At 42.7% G+C, this 26782-nt stretch overlaps 1 protein-coding gene across 9 annotated transcripts in view; it reads right to left on the bottom strand.

Annotated features, from left to right (window-relative positions):
- Positions 1-515: 515 nt before the first annotated feature.
- Positions 516-26782, bottom strand: part of ARHGEF6 (Rac/Cdc42 guanine nucleotide exchange factor 6) — a 115409-nt gene continuing 89142 nt past the window's right edge. For 4 of the 9 annotated variants that reach the window (XM_049872922.1, XM_049872926.1, XM_049872923.1 and 1 more), the window contains 13 exons: positions 24272-24410; positions 21567-21626; positions 19439-19585; positions 16640-16726; positions 15583-15661; positions 14105-14247; positions 12889-13026; positions 11309-11329; positions 10063-10156; positions 8776-8853; positions 6111-6210; positions 3705-3759; positions 516-2058 (listed from right to left, as the gene is read on the bottom strand). In XM_049872922.1, the coding sequence (XP_049728879.1) occupies positions 1918-2058; positions 3705-3759; positions 6111-6210; positions 8776-8853; positions 10063-10156; positions 11309-11329; positions 12889-13026; positions 14105-14247; positions 15583-15661; positions 16640-16726; positions 19439-19585; positions 21567-21626; positions 24272-24410 (1282 nt within the window). In that variant the 3' untranslated portion in view covers positions 516-1917. The remainder of the gene's footprint in view (positions 2059-3704; positions 3760-6110; positions 6211-8775; positions 8854-10062; positions 10157-11308; positions 11330-12888; positions 13027-14104; positions 14248-15582; positions 15662-16639; positions 16727-19438; positions 19586-21566; positions 21627-24271; positions 24411-26782) is intronic. The other 5 variants (XM_049872924.1, XM_049872927.1, XM_049872925.1 and 2 more) reach the window with 4 other exon arrangements.

The raw sequence follows: 26782 nt of genomic DNA, 5'->3' as shown, positions 1-26782 counted from the left end.
AAAGTCTTTCGTAATCACAAAAAGGTTTCCTATGGATAGAGTTGGCGCATTTATTGCAAGCCGTTGACTAACAGCAGACAGGGCAGATTCTAAGATGTGAACTGTAGATGGTTTAAATTTTTAAGTGAGGGTGTCATATCTAAACTGCTGTGCTGAAAATAACAACAGCCATTCCTAGAAATCTTCACTCTTCAGCTTCCAAAGACAGCTGGGTGTGGGTGGCTGATGTTGGACCACAGGAATAGTCCACTCCCTGTGGATGTTGTCATTTCTACTGTGCAGCCAGCAGACAACAGCCCCGTACCATGGAGCTATGGGCCCCTGAGACCCCCCAATATCAGAGAGAAAAAGGGCTCCTTCAGCAAGCTGGGAGTTTCAAACTTCAAGTTTGGTTTCTAAACAACATTTGCAAAACCCACATTTGCAGGCACCCATCAAGTGCACCTGGAAGACAACTTTGATCAGTCCATTGGCTCTTTGTCCCTCTTTCCAGTGATCTTCCCCATTCGGTGATATTTCACCTGTCTTTGGGGGTGGGAGGGTCTCCTCTGTCCTAGAACCTGGGGCAAACTCTCAACTGTGTTGAATTTGGATGTGTGCTGCCCTCTGTGACTCTTCTCAACCCAGTTTCTCACAGTTCTAATTTCTGGGAGTCTTCCAAAGTTGCTGATTTGATTCGATGAGCAACTTGAGAAAATCAGCTCTACTAGTAACCACCACCCAGATGCCAGAGGGGCCTTTTCACCCTGGATATACAAACTGGACCATCAGCACATGACTGCAAATAATGCTTAGCTTCCTACTCAAAGAGGCCAATGAATATCACAACTTTTTACAGCATATGTGGGAGAACAATAAAGTGAATGAGAGCTGTCTACTAGGGCACAAGATCTCTTCAATGCAGATTGTTTCGAAGGATGAAAGGTCACAGCTTGAATATGCAAGGTAGAGAAAGTAACTGCTCACAGACTAACTACTTTTTTAAGAAGTAAGCAAAACACACCCATACTAGGCTTACATACTGCTTGGTACCATTGGCTAAAAGCACTGCGAAGTACAAAGCTTACACACTAGTCAGAAGGCTAAGAAAAAAGCCCATCATGCACTATGAAGAGGTGGTCAACTCTGCTGCTGAGGGAAGGGCTGTTCAGTGCGACTTGCTAATGGATTTGGCGTTGGCATGAATAACCAGAGCTTCTGCCCCACTGAGTTAAAATGTAAACCAACAAAAAAGGAATAAGGGCACTGTTGTTTCCTTCTAACAGATAACATAGGGAGTAATTGAAAAAGGGTGTGCACTGAGGGGTGGCACATGATGGGCTAGGTAAGGGCAGCAGGATCATTCAGGCAAATACGTTTGTCTTTCTTCCTATTCTAGTCATAGCCCAGGACACTGTGCCTTCAGCATATTAGGTACTGAGGGGCTTCCAGGTACAGGAAAATTGGGGGGGAAAATTGGGTTCACACTTAACCAACCATGGCCAGCCCCTTTGGGACAGCAGCTGAGCCCAACAAGAGTGACCTGAGACAATGGTTTTGCAGAGGCACTGTGAATTGAAGGCCATCTGAAGACCATTTGAAGTCATTGGTCTGCATTAGCTTTCCTTTTCTTATTGAATGGAAAAGACTCTGGGGAGACTTCTACCACCACCACTTGCTCTTTCCCCTGTTTAAAAACAAAACAATCAACTAATAACCAAACAACAACAAACACCCAAGCAAAGATACCACACACACAGAGAAAGAAATAAGAGAGAGGGAGGAGGGAGGTATGGGGGAGAGACATGGAGAGAGAGAAAGAGAGAGAGACTCGAACGCAAAATAAAAACCAAAGAAGTGAGCAAACTGAGTCAAATCACTCAGCTGGACATTTCTAGATGCCCTAAAGGCACACTCTGCCCAGCTGCACAGTGATGGTTATGGAAGAATCGAGGTCTTGCTACTGGACTCAGCCCGAATACATTCATCCGTTTGCTTCAGCAACCTCCGGACCAGCTTTTCTAGGTCCCTTCTTGATTTCAATTCTTCTTCCAGGCATTGCTTCATTCTTTTATTCTCCTACAATGGAAACAAAAAATCATTAATTACCAAACACAGTGACCCCCTTCGCAAGGCTCCTCCTACTCATCGTCTCAGAGCCTTCACCACTGGCTACATATTCCTTCCTCAAACTCCCCTCCCTCAGCTTCCAAGACAAGGCAGTCTCCTGGCTGTCCTTCCTCTCTCTGAGTACCACCTCTGCAATCTTCTTTTATGAAATATTGGCATTCTCTAAGATTCTGGTCCCGGCCCTCTTCACATTCAACACTCTCTTCACTTAGTGTCTTTCAGCTCAAGGGTCTACTAAGGGGCCTCCTCAATCTCTCTGGGTCTGACCCCATCTCCTAAACACCAGGCCCACAACCCCAAATGCCAACGTGCTACAAGCACCTCAAACTCACTATGTCCTAAATTGAACTCATTATCTCCCCCATCACCCCACACTTCTCCTCCTGTGGTTCCTGATCTCCATGAGGGACGCCACCATATCAAACTGGATACCCTGGTAAGAAACTTTATCTTTAATCCCAGACTTTTTCTCTTTCATTTATTTTTTACAGTGAAAATATACAAAACAAAACATATGCCAACTCAACAATTTCTACATGTACAATTCAGTGACATTAATTACGTTCTTCAAGTTGTACAACTATTCTTGCTGTCCTTTTCCAAATCGTTCCACCACCATTAACATGAACTCAGTGCCCCCTAAGCAAAAACTCCCCCTTTCTCCCTCCCTCCTACCCCTGGTAACCATTATTAATTTTTGATCTCTAAAGAAAAAAAATTTTTTTTCTTTTACATATATTCGCTTATTTCATATAAGTGAGATCATACAGTATTTGTCCTTTTGTGGCTGACTTACTTTGCTCAGCACGATGTTTTCAAGTTTCATCCATGTTGTGGCATGCATCAGGACTTATTTCTCTTTATGCTGAGTAATATTCCATTGTATATTATATACCACATTCTGTTTATCCATTCATCTGTTGATGGACCTAACTCTTTCTTAATACCCACATCACACCATCCTCTTCGATAGGTTCTAACTCTGCAATGTGCCTTCCTTTACAACCATTCTCTTCCACAGCCTCACTGCCACCTCAGTTGAGGACCTCATCATGTCTCACCCTCAGTTTTGAAATAACTTCCTAAGCGGTCTTCCAGTCCCCGGACTCTCTCCTCTCCAACTCATCCTTAACCCTGCCGCCACCAGGTACAGTTGGTCCACAACACACTGGGAGACAAGTTCTCGGTCAGATCCATGACCCACAGGGAAGAGTGTGTATCATGGAGCACCAATCACATTTGCAGAGGAGCCCACAAACCATGATTTAGAGTTCTGCTTACACTGACACATCCAGGAATAACTTATCTTTGCTTAATCCTCTTTACAGGTGTCAGGGAATATGAAAGTCATAACTAAGTTTGGGACTCTATTGCAAACTGCTAAATAGGAATTTAAACAAGCCTCAGAAAGAAATTTAAACCCAAGGCCACGTGTTTAAAATCAACAAAACCCACCTCGATAATAGAAGGCAAAGGCAAGTCCCCACCGCACCACTTTCCTTCTGGACCTTTCCTAACAGCACCAAGGAGTGTGTGGCAAGGAGAAGGGAGTGGTTCTGCTTTGGTGTGAGAGAATGACTTTCCCGTTTGATTACCTGCTTCAGTTCTTTGACCTCATCCTTCAAGGCATAAACAGTGTCAACGAGGCTCCTAGAACGTAGAGATAATATTCAGAGATGAATTGTTGGCAATGAAGAAGTACTACTTAACATTGAAAGCAGATTTATAAAAGTACAGGTCCTGAAAAGCTGTGGACTTTTTAGGTGATCCATATAGTTACTTGGGAGGCACTGCCCTGAATGGTCCCCGTGTTCCTTGTTTTTTTTTTTTTTTTGTCATTGTTTTGTTTGCTAACATATGTTTTTTATTGTGCTTTAGATGATGTTTTACAGGGCAAATTAGTTTCTCATTAAACAATTAATGCACTTATTGTTTTGTGACATTGATTGCCAACCCCATGATGTGTCAACATTCTCCCCTTTTCCACCTTGGGTTCCCCATTATTAGCTTTCCTGTCCCCTCCTGTCTTCTAGTCCTTGCCCCTGGGTTGGTGTGCCCATTTAGTCTCGTTCATGTTCCTTGTTTTTATGGGCTAAAAACAACCCCTCACATGCTCATTCAAATGCCATGCCACTGCACCTTTTCCATGCTTCCCTCCTCCTTTACCACTCACTTCCCAGCTCAGATGAGTACAAAACAAGAGGGTAGGGCCCATCAGATGGTCTTGGTTTCTCTGTTTCTGGGGTAGTAATAAATTAATGTATGATGAGAGGTAGCACAAAGCCTTGACTATTCTACAATATCCGTGCTGTGGCATTGCCTTTCTCATCTATCTGACCCTACATGACCCTGTTATTGTTAGGTGTCGCTGAGTCAATTCTGACCCATGGTGACCCTATAGGACAGAGTAGACCTGACCCATAGGGTTTCCTAGGCTAAAATCTTTATGGGAGCAGATTGCCTGGTCTTTCTCCATTAGCGGATTCAAACCACCAACTTTTCGGTTAGCAGCCCAGTGCTTAACCGCTATATCACCAGGGCTCCTTTACATAACCCTACATGACACAAAGTCAGGGGTATTGTTTCTAGAAAATTCCTCTTGAAATGTACATATATTACCAGAGAAAGGACAAAGCACCCTAGCTGGGTTGTGGGACAACTTCTTCCTCTCTCTTTCCCTGGACAAGGAGGTTGGAGATCTGAGTTCCAGATCTGCTTCTACCACTTACTGGTCCTTTCATCTTGGATAATGAGCTTCCTTGTCATCGTCTTTGGTCTCAATAATACCACATTCCCTGAAAACTTCACAAAATTGTTGTAGGAATTGATATAGCTACAATAATTACTATTAAAATGATCATCATTTATTGAGTGATTATCACATGCTAGCCTTTACACTTATTATTCCATTTAACCTCACAACAACCCTGAACGTATTATTATCACCCCCCTTTTATAGATGAGGAAACTGAGGCACATGGCAGTAAAGGGGTTTGCTCCAGGTCATGCAGTTTGTGAATCGCTGACTTGGAAGTTGAACCAGGACTGTTCTCTGGAGCCCCAGTACTCTATCACTTCATACACCAGGTATAAAAATACATTGTCAATGCTAAGCATTTTGAAACATGCTGTTGTATGCAAATTCAGGGCTTGACTTCAGAAATGACTCAAGTTTAAACAAATGAATTATTTGGTTACTTTGTGTTTATTTTATGAACCATGAGGTACTTAACCTGATTTTTCCCCATTAGGTCACACTTGCTACTGTGCAGAGGAAGGCTAGAGACATAATTTCCCTGAACCTCAGTTTCCTCATCTGTAAAAGTGGTAAGAGTAATATCTCACCGGATTGCTGTAGGGTTTTAAACACTGTTAAGTATGTGAAAGTCCAGTGCCTAACTTCATAAATGCAAGAGGCAGCCCTCTGGGCAGAGAAACCAGTGCTGTGGTCTTTTCAGGCATCTCTTAAACCCCTCCAAACCAAAAAAAAACCAATGGAGTCAATCCCAATTCATGGTAACCCCATGTATTTCAAAGTAGACCTGCGCTTCGTGGAGTTTTCATGGCTATGACCTTTCGGAAGCAAATCACCAGGCTTTTCCTCTGAGGCACGTCTGGGTAGATTTGAACCACCAACCTCTTGGTTAATAGCATAGTGCTTAACTGTTAGTGCCACCCAGGGACCCCTAAACCCCTCCAGAGCACCAATATTCTCATGTGCTATGAAGCACCTTGCAGTACAGGGCAGCTGGCTCCAGTAGTAGCCACCAGACTGAACCATTCGGGAGTGTTCTGGGCCCTCTGCCTCTGCCTTTTCCTTCCCTTTGTTGGGAGCAGCCTTCCCAAAGCTACCCAATGCATGCTCAGCAGAAAGAGGGCCACATTCCCAGATGAGAAGGGACTCTCCTTCAGTACCCGCTTTACAAGAGCCACCCTGCCCTGCCAGAACCTCCTTTCCAGCCCCCAGACAAACCAGGAAAGGATTAGCCCACTCTACTCACTTCTCTTCAGTGATGGTCTGGCCATTACTTCTGGTTTCTTCAATGATGAGTTTCTCTTCCTCAGGGAGTAAGACTTGTGGAACAGAATCTTTGCGAGTACCTACAGACAAGGGTTGCAAGAGGGAGGAGAGGGGAGAGTTACTAGTGAAGTCTATTTATAGGTGTTAGTTCCTTTCTATTGCGGTTATTGATGCGCCTTGGTTGGTAACATGGTGCTACCTTGCACCCAGAGGGCAGCCACCCAACATTTGCTGACTGAACCTTCCTGACATGAAAAATTCTAAATGTCCAAATAAATTGATTCAATGGGGGGCGGAAAGGGGGACTGGACATTTTGTATTCAGAGAAATAATGTGAAAGGGCCACGGGTAATGCCTGTCTTCAACCAAGACACTGTCTGTCCTTCATTCTCTTTAGAGTCCTATAGGGTAAGGTAGGGTCAGTGAAGACTTATTTTATGTCGATCACGGGTAGAGTAGGGTTGGGAGAATACCACATCAGACCAAAGATGCCGGCATCCCCAGCCTATGTTCAGATGGTCTCTGGAAACGGGGTCTACCAAACAGCTCTTCTGTACCTCCAGCCTCCCCCTCACTTCTGGATCCTTCCTCTCAGGTCGCATAAATAAGCTTCAAGGCCCTTGACCTTTGGTCTCCCTGAGCCACTGCCCTCCGCTCTTCTGAGCCAAGCTCTTTCAGAGTTGTCTATACTCTCTGCTTTCACTCACCCCCGTCCCTTTTATTGAGGGCAGATGCATCTCTGCCTTCCACAGGGCCTAGCACTTCAGAGGGCCTTAGTAAGTGGATAACAGACTGACAATTCTAAGGAATCAGGACTTGTGGTCAGGGAGGGATAGAGGCGGTAGGTTACCATGATAGTAAAATGCCTGCTGTGTGCTAAGTACTGTGCTAGACACTTTTCACGTGTACATGGTGGGCTAGGGAGAAGGAGGGGCAAAAACGTGACTCTTGGGGCCAGATCACCTGCCTCTTCGTAGATCTGTCTACGTGAAAAGAGGTCATGGGGGAGGGGATGAGATCAAATTTTGTGTTAAAAAAAAAAGTTGTTGAGTTGACTACAACTCATGGTGACCCCACATGTGTCAGAGTAGAACTGTGCTCCGTAAGGTTTTCATTGGCTGATTTTTTCGAAGTAGATCACCAGGCCTTTCTTCTGAGGTGCCTCTGAATGGACTCGAACCTCAAACCTTTTAGATAGTAGCCGAGCTTGTTAACCATATGTACTACCCAGTGACTCCTTTTTTGAGTTAGGGATGCTTTTTCTGGTGTTTTCTTGTCCCCCTCCCCCCACCTTTTCTAATTCTTATTATATAACTGCTTTTGCTTTCCTCCCCTGGCTCTTGGAAACTTGTCATCAGAGCTGAATATGCCCCAAGTCAGGTTTTGTCTCTGGAGCAGAAGATCTTCACAGCCAAATGGGTCAACTTGCACATTGAACACTCTCCTCATGATAGCCTTGGAGACGTGCTAATTGAAAGAATACATCAAGGCAGTCTACCTAAAAAATACCCTCCCGCACTCAAGTGATTGGTTGCTGGGCTGTCCAAAGTGGAGTATTCTGGACTATTCATTTCTTATACAGGTGCAAAACCCTCACAAAAGGTATCCTGAGTGTCTAGAATAATAGAAGACAAAAGGCACAATTACTGTGACCTGGCTTTTAAACAACATAAGGATGAATCAGAAAATATTATCTCACTTTCAGTTTGCAGCCTGAAAGTTGTTCAGGGAAATACCCTCACCTAAAAGCTCCCTATTAGGAGAGCCCTGGTGGTACAGTGGTTAAGCATTCAGCTGCTAACTGAAAGGTCGGCGGTTCTAACCCACCAGCTGCACGGCGGGAGAAAGATGTGGCAGTCTGCTTCTGTAAAGATTTACAGCCTTTGTTCTCTGATATATTTTATACATTTTGAGCAGCCCCTGCTAAGTAGCTACATTTCCAGATTTTCAGAACTTTGAAACTTGAGTTTGGTGAAGCATGGTTTTCTTAAATATGCAGCTGATCAAAGATAGTATTTTGACTTCCTTTCCAAATTCGCCTATAAGAAGAGATTAGCATCAGTTCACAGACACAGGAACTCTCTGGGCTCTTTAATTCCTAACTAGTGTTGGTGAAGGCATCTGTGTACTTCAAAGGGAAATAACTTAAAAAAAAATTTTTTTTCATTTCTATCACCTCCAACTTTTTTGACTCTTGCATCTCTCTTTCTCTCTGGGTGAAAAGAAACAGTGGGTAAACAAACCACTTGGTAGCAAAACCACCTTATCTGAAAGATGCAGTCCTGCATGGCTCCTTTGCATGAAGCTGCCTGGTTTATACACCCTACAGCCTATCTTGGTGGCTTTTCTATTTTTCTATGGGGCAGTGAGCAGTTAAAAGGAACATCGTTAGCTAGAGGAAGTAGTTTGGGGGAGCCTACTTGAGCTATGGTGCCCTGGTGGCGCAATGGTTAAGTACTCAGCTGCTAACCTAAATAGTCGGCAGTTCAAACCCACCCAGCGGCTCTATGGGAGGAAAGACCTGGCAATCTGTTCCCATAAAGATTACAGTCTAGCAAAACTATGGGACAGTTCTACTCTGTCCAATAGGGTAGCTATGAGCCAGAATCAACTCGACGGTACCCAACAACAATTTGAGCTACGACCTTGTTGGAAATTTGCGCTGGTACAGTAGGCTTCGATCACTTTGAGAATCTGAGCGTCCTCTTCTAGAGCAGCTGTACCTGTCAAATTTAATTCATAATTACTTTTTTGTAGAAATAGATGCCTTGTCACCCTCAAAATGATGCAGTGCACCCCATTCCCTGGGACTAGCTGCTTTGACCAGTGGTGTCTCTGAAAGGCAGGAGAAAAAGCTGCCCAACCCTCCTGAGGGAGCCAGAGTGACAGCATCCTCAAGGAGCACTGGGGTGAGCCTCAGTAAGTCGGCGCCCAGGGTGGCCTGCTCCTGCAGGTCAGAGCTCTAGATTGGGGTCCTGCCAGCTTCTTGGAGGCTACAATGATAGCACTGGGCTTGATGCTGGCTTCAGCTCTTGTCTGATACACCACATCCTTCCTCTCCTTTACAGTTCAAGGTCACCTTCTCTAGGAAGCTTTCCCCCCATCAGCCCCACCCATTTTCCAACCAGCCAGCATAGTCACTGATTCACCCTCCCTCGCTCCTTCCCTCCCAAGTCAGTCTTGAAATGACTGCAGGGTAACATCATGTTCACATACTTATGTACACATCTAACTGTGGGTGAGGGGTGGGGGATGGAGAAGTTGGAGTCAAGTGAAGATTGATCCAAACTTTACCTCCAACAGGTATATAACAAGTTCTGTCACCTCTTTGTGAGACATCACCTACTCCTTGACATGTGCCCCAAAGTATTTTGTTCACAGCCTTCTAGCCAAATAGGCACTATTGACTGGCTGACTGACTTTGCAGTCCATCCCTATATCAGCCATGTTTCTAGATGTCAGCAGGCTAATTCCTTGGCTAACTGAGAATGTCACTGAGAATTACACTTCCAGAAAGCTTTCAGCCTTCAGTTCTATTTACTCTACCTTTGTACAGGAAATTAGCTCAGACCTTGGAAACAAAGAGAAAAAAATACATCCATAGTAGGGTCGCTATGAGTCGGAATCGACTCAACAGCAATGGTGGTAGTGGGTTATAGCAAATGGGCCCCTTCAGCAGCTCTAGAACCAAGCAGAGAAAAATATTCAACATGAAGATGACACAGATGGTGTCTGCCTAAGGTGACATGAAGTACAGCAGGAGGCAGCTTATTCAAAAAAGTCTTAGAGGTGACCAAACCCTCCCATTCATTTTTATGTAACAGATGATGCTGAGAACAAATTGCTCTAATCATCTGCTTTAAAAAAAAAAAAAAAAACAACCTCATATTAGTTTATCCACAATTAACTCTCAGAAAGTACTAAACACATACTTTTCCTAATCACATATTCCTCCTCTGATGGTTTTCTTTCGGTCTTTCTTTTATGAAGAAACTTCTTCATCGTTTTGGGACTTTTACTAGACTCCTGTAAGGATAGACGTTTCTTAATGAATTAAAATTCTCCCCCAAAAACAATATTACAAAGAGCAAATGAACTTGAATAGAACACTTCTTTCTTATTTTGATAGTTACGAGTGCATCAAAATTTAACATTTCACACACGGCTCCAATAAGCTCTAGAAGGTTAAATAAAACAGAGGCAACGACATTATCCTCTCAATTGTCATACGGGTGGGAACAGGAATGAAGCCTGCCTATTAAAGATGGGGCAGATTCTCCAGGAGGGCCAAATGCCTGAGGGTACCATCTGCAGAGAGAATGGATGTCAGCTCTAGAGAAAGAACAGTGTTCCTGACTGGGCTCATGTTCCCCAGTGATGCACTTAAGGGTATTAAATAACAACCGTAACTACTAATGTAGTATATGTAACTTTTCGAAAAGCTTCAGAAGTATTTCATTTTTTCTTAGCAACAGTCCCACAAAGAAGAATGCAATTTTCATTTCTCAGACAGGGAAATTGAGGCAGAGAGACTAAATAATTTTCCCAAGGTCAGAGAGATGAGCCAGATGAAGAATTTCCTGGTAAAAAAGTCTAGATTAGGAGTAACACATCTACAGTCAAGCTTGAGAATGCATACATAAAGTCACATTTTTAGGTAGTAGATAAGACAGATATGGGTTATTTTGCATTTGTTTTTGCCATAGGAATACCCAGCAGGTCTAAAAAAAAATGCTTATGATCAATATGCAAGTAAGCAGGTGAGAATCTTAGACTTTGTTTTCTTATCCCAATATCCCATGCGATGTACATACGTGGTGCAGGGATAATAATTAGTACTTTAAAAATATATGAAACAAAGAATTTCATTTCTTCCACTTAGCCACAGTGATCCACTCAGACTTGAAAACAGACAGACATGAAAGCTTGCTTATACGTAAATGACAGGAACAAAAGCATTTTTTAAAAAGCACACAGGAAAACAGGCATTGTTAAGACGTTATAAGATGACATTTCCCTATGCATTTCACAAGAGCCTGCTTTTTGAAGTACTTACATGTCAGAATTGCATCTTCATATTTTAGCCACCAATTGCAACAAGGGGCAAAACAAGCGTCAAAGGTTACAGCATAAGCATTATGATGTCACTGTAAGCCAAAGAGATTGTTCTACCCTTACCTTTAAGATATAAGACATCCTCTAAAGTGAATATGTAAAGAAAGAGAAGATGAGCGTGAGAGGTTGATGATTATAATGACCCCATCCATTTATCAATAACTCTAAAACAACATTTGACATGTTAGTGTTATCATAAATTACCCAGAAAGAATATCATCACGGTCCCCACATTAGTTCCAGGTGCAATACCATCATGCAAAAGCCCAAGGAATACAGTTCTGTGCAGAATACCAAATGCTGAAAATTACTGAAATGTACACCACGTAGTAAGAAAATATTAATCACTCTCTTCCCCCAGCAGAAACAAAGTGATCATGCCTTAGTTTTAATAGATTAGTTATGTGAAGGATTAAGTCAATTTTACCCTTTAAGCTCACCTTAATTTGAATTTAGTAACTCACAGATACAAAATAGCCAGCATTAAAACGGGGACCTAGAGAACTGTGAGGCATCATTCCCAGATTAGGAATTCGAAGAAGAAAATTGGCTGATTGCAGGACTTACACATCAATTTCCAAAGCAAACCTATAAGACTGTTTCCTGGTCAAATTCTGAATATAGGCACATAATAAAGGTTCAGCTCCAGGGTTATATCTCCTATCACGTAGATTTGAAGGGATCAACAAACCCTCCACTGTCCAAATATTTTCTAGATTTTACTTCACTAATTGCTGGAGGCAACAATTAATCGAAACAGCAGCACAGTGCTTTAAATCAAAACAAACTCTTAACTGAGCTAAGTCTGTGTCATTCATCAAAACACCCATTTGATAGAGAAATAAATGGTGCCTTTGCACCATAATTCTAAATTGCATCTCATAACTGTCACCAGTGTACTCTTCACTCAACAAAACTTATTTACAGAAGTTGCGAATAAATGAGCCACTTTCTGAGATGTGAAAAAAAACTAGAAGCAGGTTAGGGGAAAAAAAAAAAAAAACTGCTGGGATGGAAAAGGTAACACTCCACGCAGTTACGGAAGCTATTGATCGACATTTCCTGACTACGACCTAAAGAAAAAAAAAAACCTTAAATCCTGACACTACTCAAATATCAATTTTTCTTCTCTCAGGTTGTCTCTGAAAAGCCTTTTTAAAAAAGACGTTCCTTTCAGTAAATTATTCTCCCTCTCCAACTGCGAGAAATATCACTTTCATAGTTCTAACTCGTGACTTGATCCCATAACACTTTAATAGATCACAATGATCCAAAATGCAGAATTCGATCTGCTTGGTTGGGAATTCAACTCGAATGAAGTAGCTCTTGTTGGAGATGTGTGCACATAGTTACTAATTTATAGAATTATCATAATCGTTATAAAGGAAAACCAGTGGCACTTCCGGAAGACACCGAAAAACTCAGGTGGTGCACAGAAATCCTGTGGATGTTCAATAAATATTTGTGGATGAACACTGGGGGAAATGGAAAATTAACAAATAGAAATCACTGAGTCTAGCAATCCAAGGTTGACTGGCGTGTATCACCTAGCATAAATTCTAGCACATTCCCACAGAACTATTTGTAATAAGCTATAAAATTAGCTTGTCAGAAGCATTTTATACCACATGTAGCAAAATTACCTCTTTATAACCTAGTGCTGCTGATGGTCTAAGTGGAGGTGCAGGTCGTAGACAACTTAAACTCCACGGTTTTATAATTTGAGGAGGCTCCAAGGGTCCTCGGGGCTGTCCAGTAGAGCTAAAAGACTGGGAAAATGTCTGATGAGATGTTGGCAATCTGCCATCTGAACCCAACCTGGTGCCACATAGTGAAAGAATAACAATAGCCTGATTGGATCTAGAATGATCAACAAAGCCAGCCACAGAAAGGGAAAGATGGGAAAACAAAAGTCTCCGGTTTGAGAACTGACACTTTGCAGTCATAGATTACGGAGTTTCCAAGAAACAGCACAAAACTGACTCAACATCCCATGATCCTCTCTCTCTTCAGAAATTTTATTAAAGTCAGATTTTTTTTTCCCCTCTGTAAGGCAGGAAAGTTGCATTAACAGTTAACACTTAATGGCTTCAGTCATGTGTTTAGCACTATATTAACCCACTATATTAGGTGCTTCAGTTGGTTATTTCATCAGGACCACCTTAGACTCAGCAAGCGAGGTAACTAGCTAGTAACTAGCAGAGCCAAGATTTGAACCCAGGTTTGATGCCAAGGCCCATGTTCTCTCCACCACAACACACAGTGTTCAGAACCGGAATTTTGGCATCGCAGGTTCTAAGTGTTAACAGACAGCACCACATAGCTTCCATCTCACTCAGCAAGTACAGTAAACGCTCATCAATTCAAATTCCATGAATTCTAAATTTGTGGTAACTCAGAAGAAGGCAATGCTAAAAGTTTACCTTTCAGGAGGGTTACTGAGCAAATGTGTTAGCATAAATGAGATTACACGGAGATACTGAAGTACTTACGAAGGTACACTGTGTAGACTTAGCACATTATTAATACGAGAATAACTGTTGCTAATTAAAATAAGGCGTGTTGGCTCATTAAAACATCTTAGCAGGATCACTGGTTAGAAACAGTTATTAGCAGTTAGTTGGAATAACTTAATACTCTCGAACGAAACTACATACCTCTAAGTCAAACTTTTCACTAATTTTCACAGGCCTTCACAGCAAGAAATCTGAATTAATGAGGTTTAACTGGACTTCAAAATCTATAAATATTATAAATGACTCAGACTAATGGCATGCTCCCTGCTTCTTGTAAGTCTTCAGCAGGCAGGATGTGACAAAAGACTCAACAATCTTTGGGCGGGACAAATGGACTACTTACGGAATGAGCGCTGCAGGATGACGAGGTTTTGGACAACGAACTGCAAGAGGCAGGTCCTCGGGTCAGTTTGCAGAGCTGCTCCAGCCATTCCTGTAAGTCCTGACTGTTGTTGCAGTGGACCACCAGTCTCTCTGTCAGGTTACCTGCATCACCCAATTATGAGCGTTGGAAAACAAAAGGCAAGGACAACCTTGAGCTTGCCTCATAAACTTGCTCCGCGCAAATAAATCCCGCACGTCTATCCTCAGGGGCTTCTATATCTATGGGGTGTTGTTGTTGTTAGTTGCCACTGAGCTGGCTCCAACTCAAGGCAACCTCATGTATAACAGAACGAAACATTGCCCGGTCCTGCTCCATTCTCACAATCGTTGGTATGTTATCCATAAGATTTTCATTGGCTAATTTTCAGAAGCAGATTACCAGATCCTTCTTCTGAGTTTATCTTAGCCTGGAAGCTCTGCTGAAACCTGTCCACCAAGGGCGACCCTGCTGGTATTTGAAATATCCGTGGCATAGCTTCCAGAATCATAGCGACACACAAGCCACCACAGTACGACAAACTGACAAGCAGGTGGTGGATCTATGGGGTAAAACCCTGCTTAAACCTGTATATCAGGAACTTATTTGGTGTGATAATAAAGAAATAAATGTTCGTATTTGATTTAGAAGACTCTCCTTGATTTTCACTGCATAACAGGATTTTAAAAGAAGCATAAAATTTCACTATAAACGAATTGACAAGCCAAAAATTTAAGTACGCCCTCTGTATACGTAGCCCACCTAGTTCATAGTCTTGTGTATTGGTTCCCCCAGTATCAAAATCAGACCAAGATCAAACGAAGACTGGTTCCAATCATTGGGCAAACAGCGACTCTTAGGCTCTCTATCGAGAAAGAAGGGGGAAGGCCTGGGGCCATTATCCCAGTCCGAGCCGCTTTGTCTTATCATTGCAAAAAAGTGCAGCCATTACATACATGTAAATCACTTAGGCCTGGCAAAAAGGATAATATGCCCAGATGCCAGTGAGCCTTAGTGATGGCCAGCATTTTGCTCAATTTGTGAACAAAGCTTCCTGGTTTCTCAGCACTTTTGAGAAATACAGCCAAATCTTGCTAATTCCTAGGCTAATGATGAAACTGCTGATAAAAGTCCACATCTTTGGCTCCTCTGCCACCAGGGAAGAGAGGACAGAAGAGAGAAAATTACATTGACATCAGTCCATTTTGTTATTTCTTAGCTCGAAAAAGTAGCTCTTATGCAAGAGAAGATTGGAACTAATGGCAAAGCCGAGGCTTTTGAGTGACCACAAGATTTCTCTGTACCCTAATTATCCCAGAAAATGGAATAGATTTTGCCATGCCCATGTAAAACTTGCACAGGGACTATATGATAGAAAATAATAGCATTTATTGATTTAAACCCCACTTCATTCCAAAAAGAATTTGAAGTAGCTACATGAAAAAAAGAAAATTACCTACCTGTGATTTCAAATGTGTGGTCATTCCCTTCAATTTCATCTAATCTTGTCACCACCATTCCTGCTATTGATATTTTTCCCTACCAGTAAAAGAGAATTACCATTAATTCTGTGGTTATGCGGGTCTCTGCTTATTTCTATTAGATTTTCTGACCCTCTCAGGAATCACTGCTGAATTATGGCTGGAGATACTCTGACTCATAGCGACCCTATAGGATGGAGTAGAACCGCCCCCAAAGGGCTTCCAAGGCTGTAATCTTTATGGAATCAGACTGCCACATCTTTCTCCCATGGAGCAGCTGGTGGGTTTGAACCACCAACCTTTTGGTTGGCAGCTGAGCGCTTATCCACTGCACCACCAGGGCTCCTCAGGCAAAAGTATAAAAAAAAACCCCTGCAACTTATAAAACTCTATATTTTGGGAGCAAACTGGAGGAAGTCTAATTTCCTAAAGAGGTCAGTGGCCTGCATCTTTGAAAACCAAATCACATGAGGTAACCGCAATAAGACAACCGTAGCCCCAGGTATGGTTTTCTCAGCAATAAAGTCATGGGCCTATAAATTGCTGCTGCTGATTTATCTAGTCGTCGATTTTGATTTCCAATTATCCATTGCCGTCCAGTCGATTCTGACTCCTAGCGACCCAATCGGTCAGAGCAGAACTGCTGCGTAGGGTTTCCAAGGGTGTCATCTTTACTGGAGCAGATCGCCAGGTCTTTTCTCCCATGGAGCCACTGGTGGGTTCAAACCATCAACCTTTTGGTTGGCAGTCAAGCACTTAACCGCCGTGCCACCAGGGCCCCCAATTTCCAATTACACATTCATAACTTAGCTCGTCACCAGGGCAGTAGATATTCAGGATAAACTCATGACAGCAATACAAAGGTCTTTGACCTAAGGAACAGCTGCTTCTACAAGCTGTTTATTTACAGTGCAGGGTCAGAACATTCTGCCTTTTCTGGCTGGAGCTTTTAATGCCATAGTGGAGATAGTGCATATGGATGGGAACCTGTTTTCTTTCTGGGCCCTGCTACTTGTTTTATATGAAATCTACTAACCTGGTAGATAAAGCCACTCATCCGAGGACTTGCAGAAAGCATTAGCAAAACATTTGAAAATAACATGAGGTACCGCTCCTCTTTTTCCTGAAGTGGAATGAAAAAAACATTCAATGGAGAAGAGAAATTGGACAATTTTTTTAAGAACTTCTGGAATCAGTGTTTTGTAACACAGAGCTTATATAATCAACTGAAGCATGAATGACGATTTTTCTTAAAAAGCTAGCCTACTTAAAAGCACAAAACTAGTTTGATTTTACTTTGAAATGCACATAAACCCACAGTTGTTCTCTCTCTTTCCTGTACATAACCAAAAACCCAACCCATAAAACCTATTGCTGTTGAGTTGATTCCAACTCATAGCTGCCCTATAGGACAGAGTAGAACTACCCCGTAAGGTTTCCAAGGAGCCCCTGGTGAATTCGAACCGCTGATCTTTTGGTTAGCAGCTGAGCTCTTAACCACTGAGCCACCAGTGCTCCTCCTGTACAAAACAGTTACATACAAATAGTGAGGCTTGTTTCCCTCCCAGTTAATGCAGTCCTGCCTCAACTGAAGCCAGTGAGATGTGTTATTCGTGAACACGAAGTAAGCTCTAGGTTCACAAGACAAAAATGCGGTTTTAATTGGAAAAGTAGCAAAGTGAAGGGGCTTGTGGGTAATAGGAAATTTATTACACTATAACATGTTTGTTAAGTTCTTATTCATAGAATTATGCTTAATCATTAAGAACAGGATAATCATTGTACCCATGTAAACACAAAGAAGCAAATACTTTTTTAAGGTACTAAAAGAAACTTTACACCTGAGGGTTTCTCTGCACCCCCTTGAACAGCTATGCAATTGTTGTTAGGTGCCGTGGAGTCGGTTCCCACTCATAGCGACCCTATAAGACAGAGCAGAACTGCCCCCATAGGGTTTCCAAGGAGCACTTGGTGGATTTGAACCGCCGACCTTTTTGGTTAGCAGCTGAGCTCTTTCTTAATCAGTATACTACCAGGGCTCCATTAAAGGAAACTTTACACATGAGGGCTTCTCTGTACCCTTTAAACAGCTCTGCAATTAGTGGATTCAAAAATTACATCTGGTTTTCCCCACCAGAAATCTTTGATACAATGATCCTTTTGTCTGTCTCCATCTCCTTCCGCTCACATGAGAAGAGCAACCTGGCCTTTTTTCACTACAAGCTTTGCGTCTTTTGCCTTGAACATCTGCACGTCTCCTGTCCTAATAGGCCTTCTCTTGTCCTTGTGGTTCTCTAGGCACACTCCCTTGTTCTTGACATTTTATTGCCAAATCACCTGCTGCCTTCATTTCCTCCCCATTGCTGTCTTCCACAACTCCACCCCCCCACCCCCGCTCTCTCAAAGTCATCAGTAATTCCCTTCCAGCAAAACCCAATGGCTTCTTCTTGGTCCTCATGCTCTTTGACCTCTGAACCTTCAGCAACACTCAGCACACTGACCATCTTGAAGTGCTCCTTACAGAATTTCCATGACCACGCACGCCCCTGGTTCTTCTCTACACCTTTCGTCTTGCTCCCCGCCCCACAGCACTGATGCTCCCTTCACCTAAGAGGTTTACCCCAGAACTGTGAATAACTAATAGTTCGACTCACTACCTGAACCTTCCCTAGGGTATCTGCATTTTCAATGAGTGTTTAATAAACCAAAGTAATGAATCTCCGACACAGAGATGTCACAGAGCGCAGGCAGATGTCTGGGGAGAGGGATGACCATTCTAACACCCGATAAATCATACCAGGTGATGCAAACAACCTTCCTCCCTTCCCCTGCCCTCCTCCTAAAAGAACACTCCATCTTCAGCCCCCTGTGCTTCTCTCTGGATATTTACTCCCTCGAATGGCACATCTGTCGGTGAGATCCAAAGCTCTGACTCTAAGCCTGACCCTTCACCCACAGAACATCTCCACCTGGATATGTACAGGTACTTGAAAGTCAGCAGGCCTAAAACTCTAGCCCGTGGGTCATCACTTCCTGTTGACTTTCCCTTCTCAATGTGTCTCGAACTTGGCCCTTAGGCTCCATTCCCTTTGCCACCATCCTAGTTGGGGTTACTTATCACTTCCCATCCCAGCTGGTAATTCTGTCTGTAGCTGCATCCCCTCCAATCTACCTGACATATACAGTTGTCAGATCAAGTGTCATAAACACCCCTGTCATCATGTCCATCTACAACGCAGAAACCTCTCATAGTTTCTGATCGCCTGCTGTATCAATCAGAAATGCTCTTGCCTGACGTCCACAGTTCTCCATAACCTGACCCTCCCTGACTCAGTCAGCCTTTTCTTCACTGTGCCCAACAGGCTTCCTCTGCTCCCAGCAGTCTGCTTTCCTCATTGGCCAGCAGGACAACCATGTTCCTGTTCTCTCCCAAGTAAGAACAGCCTCCACCTTACAACATCCTCCCGTTTGCTCTTCGTGGGCCTCCTCTTCAAGTCCTATTCCCATAATGTCTTGTTCTTGATGGCTCCCTTCTCTGAACTTGCATGGAATCTATTGTTGAGACTGCACCATCTGGCATCAACTGTTTTGGTTTGTTTTCTAGTTGCAACTTGTGTTTTAATTTGCTTTGAATGCGTTCTTTGAAAGCAGGCATCATTGCTTGTTCTTTCCTCCCAACTTCCACAGAACCCAGCAGAGTGTTGGACAAAGAGTAAGTGCTCAGTTTGTGATTCGAATGTTCTAGCACTTGACCTTGGTGGAAGAACAAATAAAGGAAGAAATATATGGACAGTGGAGCAGGGAAGAGAGAGTGTTGCGTTTTGAAACAGCGTACCTCGCATGCTCCGCACTGCACCATTACTTGTGACATAAAAATCACGTTTCCCAAGGTTTTAATATCCTCCCCTTCCCATGCCTGAATAGGTTCAGAAAGTATCTGCAACTCCAGCTGTTTTCTCTTCCTCAGATCTTGGCACTGTCCCTGCAGAAGCAAAGCAGATCATAATGGAACGGGAATGCTTACAAAACAGACCTAAAACAAGATCAACGTAAGATGTGGCTTTTGGCTCTCAGATTCCCACTGAGTCCCTACTCTCCGCCATGAATCCCATGGCTGGTCCCATTCTTGACACCCAGAAAGACCCACTACCCTAAATCACTAGCCTGGAGTTCCGAATAGTTTTGTGGTGAAGAGCTACTTTGTTTTTTTCCAGTCTCAAGATAAAATGGTAGAAGGGTTTGTTTCTCCCTTCCTGCAAGGAGTATGGGAAGACAAGTAGCAGAATCACATCAATCAGAGACAGGAGAGCAACTGGTAGGTACCAGCTCTGGCTTCTCTCCATAGTGCTTCAGTGACAAAGCAATTTGATTTTTGTAAAGTATGCTCAGTCTGCAACCAAGCAACATTTTGAGAATGACAAAAACCAAGTAAATAAATAACTCCAGGAGTTATAGGAAAAGAGAAAATTAAATTAAATCCCTTATGTCACAGTGAATCAAATCAATCTTATAATGCAACTGAATTTCATGACAACAAACTGAAAAAATAAACCAAGAAGTCATTAATTTACAGTTTGCCAATGCTATGTGAGGTATGAATACTATACCTACATATCTATTCACATCATTGCTTCAGAAAGTGTGAGGTTACCTTAGAGTGATTTAACAGTAATTGCCTCCAAATTGGATATGGAAATCAGCGCATCTTAGTCATGTTACTGTTTCCAAATGAATGTAATAGTTTTGGGGAGAGTGTGTTTTCTACCAAATTTCTGCTGTCTCTTTCAGTTAAATGAAGATGAGAAGAAATAAATTCCTTGTACGCATATTTCTGAAGCACCTACCGTGGTAATAAACATGCTATAACTGTTGAAGGAAGTAAACATGCAAAGTGATCAGAAGGATATTTGGTTTTAAAAATTTTATATTCAATTTACTCTGGAAAAAATAAAAGGGACACAAATTATAAGAAATGCCACGGGTTTCAGAGGGCTGTACTCTTCGGTTGAACCATATAAAACTGCCAATATTCAACCATTTGACCCGAAACAGCAATTTGAACCTTAATGCCTTACTCCAGTCTTTAAGTTGCTGCTTAACCATCGGCACATCAGTCACTGGTCTTTTAGTGGCCATAAAAATCAAGTGGTGATAAATGCCGCATCACACCCTTACAGCAAGGATCAGTAACTAAACATTGCTCCATTACTTAGAATGCTAAACTTAACCAATCACTCATAAATAAATCACAAATAAAGTTTTCTTTCCTTCTAAAATGGCACCAAGTGGTGTTACATCAATGGGCTCAAAGAAGACTCGCTAACCATCATGCTCAAAATACCAGATTACAGGTACCTTTGAATTAAAAAAAGAAAAAACTCATTGCCGTCGAGTCAATTCCAACTCATAGCGACCCTGTAGGACAGAGTAGAACTGCCCTGTATGGTTTCCAAGGAGGAGCTCGTGGATTAGAGCTGTTGACCTTTTGGTTAGTAGCCATAGGTCTTAACCACGATAAGCAATTGCATTTTAGTCATTTTTTTTTCCTTTTAGACTTGATGAAGGATTCCTTTTTCCCATGCAAAGAACCAAGTCACACCTTCTGGCCTAAGAAGCTGAATGTAGCGTTGGTGGCAGTCAGTGAAGAGGGAGGCACACAGACATAAGGTGAGCAACACCGGGGCAAAGACAAAGGGCCAAAAGGAAACCCCCACCTACACAGCAATGCTTTACGTGCCAGAGACTTCAAGTGCGATTGCTTTATACCCTCGGCCTGGCAACCTTTCACAGGTAAGCACGATGTTTGAAAGACAAAATTCAGTGAAACAATCCCTGCCATATGCTAAAGCTTATTGTTTCCATTTTAAAGCCCTTTGCACGCAGGAAGAAATGTTACACACAGATCACGCACTTACAAGCAGAGCAGGCAGAATGGAGAACTGGAATGTTAGAGCATCACCTACCATGAGCGTTTTGAAGGCTACAATTGCTTTCAGAACGTCCTGATGATCTGGATGCGTGTCCTGTTAAGGGAACACATTTTCAAACAATATTAGAGGAGGATGGATTAGTGGTTGCCAGGGATTAAGAGTGGGAGGAGGGTGTGACTCCAAAGGGATAGCAAGAGAGACTTTTGGGGGCTGATGGAACTGTTCTGTGTCTTGATGGTGGCAGTGGTAGCACGAATCTATACACGTACGAAAATTTATAGAACTCTACATCCAAAGAAGGTCAATTTTACAGCATGATAACGTAAAAATTAACAATCAAAGGAGCATCCAAGCATCTGAAGTCTCAATACCTCCAGTTATTAGATGATTAAGAAATTAAGACTGTCGATAACATCAAATATTTGGTAACAACAAATATACGAAGCGAGAGTTCCCATTTCCCTTTTTGCTGTTATACTTTAGATAATAATCATTCTTTTGGGGGGCATCATTAGGTCATGTTGTTAGTAGCTAACAGGAGGTAGGGAATTGTGGAAACAGAGTGGTGGTTAGAGCAAAACCAACCTAATCTCATTTTCCGAAATGCCTCCATTTTCTTTCAGCAGATTCACCATGGAAGGTGGGAAAAATTTCCAAGGTTCATGCAACGTGTGCCTTCTGAAGCAAAACTGTTAGAGATGGCCCACAATTCCATGGTACTTGTTATCTGCCATTGAGTCAGCCACTGTACATTCCCCATGATCCACTGGGGATCAGACCGTTGTGATCCATAGGGTTTTCAATGGCTGAGTTTTTGCAGGTAGATCGACAGGCCTTTCCCCCTACTCTGCCTTAGTCAGGAAGCTCTGCTGTGACCTGTTCAGCATCATAGCAACACACAAGCCTCCACTGACGGACAGGCGTTGACTGCACATGAGGTGCTCTGCCCAGGAATTAAACCTGGGTCTCCTACACAGAGGGTGATAATTCTACCACTGAGCCACCACTGCCTCACCCATGGTATTTACAACCCTGAAGTGACAGGGTCAAAAATGTCTTTGAGGAATTCACATCTTCATAACTGGCTATGAAGGGAAGGTAGAGATTCTTGGGGGTAGATGAATACCTAACCTTTGGAACTGAGCTGATGGAATGGGAAGACGACTTCTGCTGCTCAACCAGCCTTGGGCGATAGAAATCCAGAGCTGAGCAAATGAGGGGTGTGGCCCAAGAAGGATATTGCTTATGAAAAGTACAGTTGTACTCCTTTACAATAAAACTTTTCCTTATCAAAATCAGCTGATAACAGATTTTCAGTCAGCCAGCAGCCTTGCTAAATAATCAGAAAACTGGAGAAAGTGTCTCACCCAGAGGGTAACTAGCACTAAGGGTGTGCCCTATCCAACGGTGGGAGAGGGAGGGCAGCTAAGACGTGAGGCCAGTGGCAGCCGGAGACAGGCGGAGACATGGGCTCCCATACAGGGAAGGCCAGGATTGAGGATCTGGGCAGTGGAAACATCTGGGCTCTTTTCCTCCAAATTAAACATGTAGCTAGCTGTTCTTCAGTGCTGAGGAGTAACTGAAAGTGAGGCCGCTACTTTCTGGATTTGTGGGGTAAGAGAAAAAGGGCAAACCTCAAACAGCTCAGTGAACGGGTGGAGCTTTGGGAAAGGTGTCCAGAGGCCAGCCCCTTGGCAAGCCCTAACTGAAATCTCATTCCGGAGGCCTCACTCACCAGCTGCCCGCTGCCTCCAGCTTGCAGGCAGGCCAGACATCTGAGAATGTGGTTTCACTCGGAGTGCATGCTTTCCATCCTTACCAATGCTGACGAGCCCAGCAGTGTGCAACCTTTCTCTTTAAGATAACTCAACCTTTTAAAACCTCAAAACCTTTCCCCCCAGACACAGGAAGAGCAACTAGGGTAAATGCGGCCTCCCCCAGCGGCCCTCCTCTCCCGCCCACGCCTCGACCCCAGCGCATGATCTCGCAAGAATGGCTTGAGGAGCTACACTTGCTGATTGTTTTTTTTAATGACAAGAGCGTTTTGGCTCTTGATGAGAAAGTATTCAATTACCAAGCTCACTGCAAATCGTAATATTTACAAAGGATTATAGCGATGCGACAACTGTGGCAGTTTGTAAGTTTAGAAACAAAAATGTGAGGTGATTTTGAGGTAGGTGTATGTTTGCATGGAGAGATAAACTAATACTGGATCCATTTACTAATAATCTTCAAGAAAATACCTGACTCTTCTTCTATTGTAATCCAGAGTCAGGAAAAAGAACGATCACAGTGCTCCGGAGAGAAACGTTCCTATCTAAAGTGAAAGTGTTCTTGGTATTTTCTGATGTTTTGCTTTCTTTATCTACCCAGCAAAGTTGGTTATGATACCAGAACAACAGAAGGTTTCCTGGTCTGATTTGATCCAACCACCTTCTCCAGAAGAGAGGGCAGAAGAAAACCCAAGTCGTCAAGTTAGAACAGCCTTGAGGGAAGCAACAGGACTGAGGCAGGGAGAATGACCCTGAATAGTTCATAGGAAAGCATGAGGATCTTATTTTGCTGCATGAACAGGAAAACTAGAAGCCTGGAAAGAGGGAAGATTGAGTAAAGCCAATTTGGAGACCAAGACATTTGCTGAATTTCTCAGCAAAGCTAGCGTGGAGGCAGCTGGCTGCTTCCCCCAGATCAAAGGCCCACACGTTGTACACAAGCTTAAAAAGCTCGCCTCCACTCACCTCCATATGCCGTTCCAGCTCTTGCAAGAGAGTAACATACTTTTCCAGTCGCATGAATGGTTTGCTGAGGCTGGTCGTTAAAATGAGGATGCCAGGGCTGGAGGCACCTTGACTTTCCATAAATTGATCCAGGTCATCACTAGGAAAAAAAAAATGAATATAGTTTTGTCACTGCTTAATATTCCATGTAGACAATCATCAACCTAAAATTAGTTTCCTATATCTCACATAATACAAAAGCAAATAAAAACTTGTTTCACTTGTCTAGATGCTATTCATTTCAACTCAATTCAATAAACCTTTATTCAGCACCTCCTATGCACCCAGCATTGTGCCCAGGACTGGAGATCCGGTGGTGAGGTAGACAGTCACGATTCCTGGCCTCATGCACTCTCCCAACAATTATGTATTGAGCATCTACTAAGTGCCAGGCTCCATTGTGAATGCTGGAGAGGAAGCAATGAACAAAACAAAAATAACCTACCCTTAAGGGCCTGCATCCACAGTGCATAGAGCCTAGCAGATGACCTCAATATAAAAGTTAAAATATATATATATTTTTTCTTAGTCACTTCAAACACTGTTCATATTGGCCTGTCAGGTGCCAAGGGTAGCAACTCAACAAGTGTCCTCCATCACTGGGGTGTCCACTTGGAACGTTCTAGAATCAAGTTCTGAATTCAGATACCAGCATATTTCTATGACTAACCACAAAGTCTCTTAGCCTAGAGTCTGAAACCAGCACAACAGGCCACCCGAACACTTCCATAAAGCAACCACTTGGTTAAAAACATTTTATTAATATTTTATGAACTACGTCCTATAAATGTCTAATTCTAAGTGTGCGTGCTCTCTGCCCTTTATCATACTTCTGGACTATCTCTTTTCCACCAACAGGTGTGTTAAGTCCTGTGCTCTAAGATCATTTTAAAATACATTTAGACAACCAAACAATAGTTTAGCTTAACTGGTAAAAACTGTCTGCCTTGACCATTAAGCTCTTTTAAGAACCCTTTAACCGGGATCAAATTGACAACAGCAACTGGAAAGAATTAGATAGGAACCTTAGGGGTCAGTGAGTTTACGTTAGTGATGGAGGAACAACTTAGAAAAGGAGGGTGAGAACAGTTACACAGCTCGATGAGTATAATCAATGTCACTAAATTGTACATGTAGAAACAGTAGAATTGGTGTATGTTTTGATGTGTATGTTCTCAACAACAACAAAATAAATAAAATTATATTACAAAATAGATTTCAGCAAAACACAATTAGAGAAGGAAAGCTACTGCCTAAATGGCAGCATATTTTGAAACTTCTGCTTTATCATTTGATCCCTTCCCCTTCTTGTTTGCCATGCATATCCAATAAGTCACAAGTCTTCTTGTAGCTGTTTATTCCATTCTATTTCCACTGTTACTAGCTTTGTTCAGGCCTTCATCTCATCCCACCTGGTCCACTTCAATAGTCCAACTGCTCTCCAAGTTTCCAGGCTATTTTGCCTCTAAACCATCCTGCAAACCACCACTTGAACCCTGTTGCTTTCCTACTCAAGATCGTCTAATTGCGTACAAGATCAAATCTAAACTTTTTAGACTCCTAATGGCCCCAATTTTTTTTTTTTTTAATGGCCCCACCAACCTTTCTCACCACACCCCAACCGGAACCTTCTGCTGCAAATTGACCTACTTATCCTCCCTAGAACACATGCCCAACTATGCTGTGTTGTAACAGGTTGTAAAGTGTGTTCAAACAAACTTGCTCTCAGTAATAATTAAAGTACTCAGAGGGTTAAGAATGGGACACATTGCAGGTTCTCCCTATAAATACTAGACACCTCTCCCTCCTCGGGCTTTTGTGAGTAGGAGAGAAAGAGATGGAGTTTGAGCTAATGTGCCAGGAGCTTTGAGTCATGTAGTGTCACGTGTGTGTGGTAGGGAAAGAGGGCTGGGGTCACCGCCTTAGCAGAAGCTAGATCTTATTGGAGTGGTCACATAGGACAGTCAATGCTGACTATTTTCTCCATTTTTGCAATTTTGCTCTAGAAGCAGCCGAGGGGAGGGAGGTAAATATGAGTTACCTGAGCCTCAGTGGACTCATCTGTCAACTAGAGATGAAGCCAACTCCTAATACAATTGTGAAAATTAAATATTGGGCTTTTTAAGGCTACTATTTCATGCTAAGACCTTTACGCGCATTCGTTCTTGTTTAATATTCACAATAACGCTTCCACAGAGGTGTTATCCCCATTTTACAGATGAAGAACCTGAGACTCAGGAAGGGTAACAGCTAGTACGTGGCTAAGGTGGAGTTCACACCAGATCTGAAGCCAAAGCCTCAGGTCTTTCCATTGCACCACACTGCCTTTCTACAGGAAAGTATTTTGTAAACTTTAAAGTAGTCAATAGATGCATTTTTTTACTCTTCTTATTCCAAGGCAAATACCTTACTAAAATCATATATTTAAAAACTACCAGTATCTGTGATTCCCAGCTTAATGGAAATACAACT

Source organism: Elephas maximus, chromosome X (assembly GCF_024166365.1).
Source record: "Elephas maximus indicus isolate mEleMax1 chromosome X, mEleMax1 primary haplotype, whole genome shotgun sequence".
NCBI classification, from domain to species: domain Eukaryota; kingdom Metazoa; phylum Chordata; class Mammalia; order Proboscidea; family Elephantidae; genus Elephas; species Elephas maximus.
This window is presented reverse-complemented; position numbering and strand designations above follow the sequence as displayed.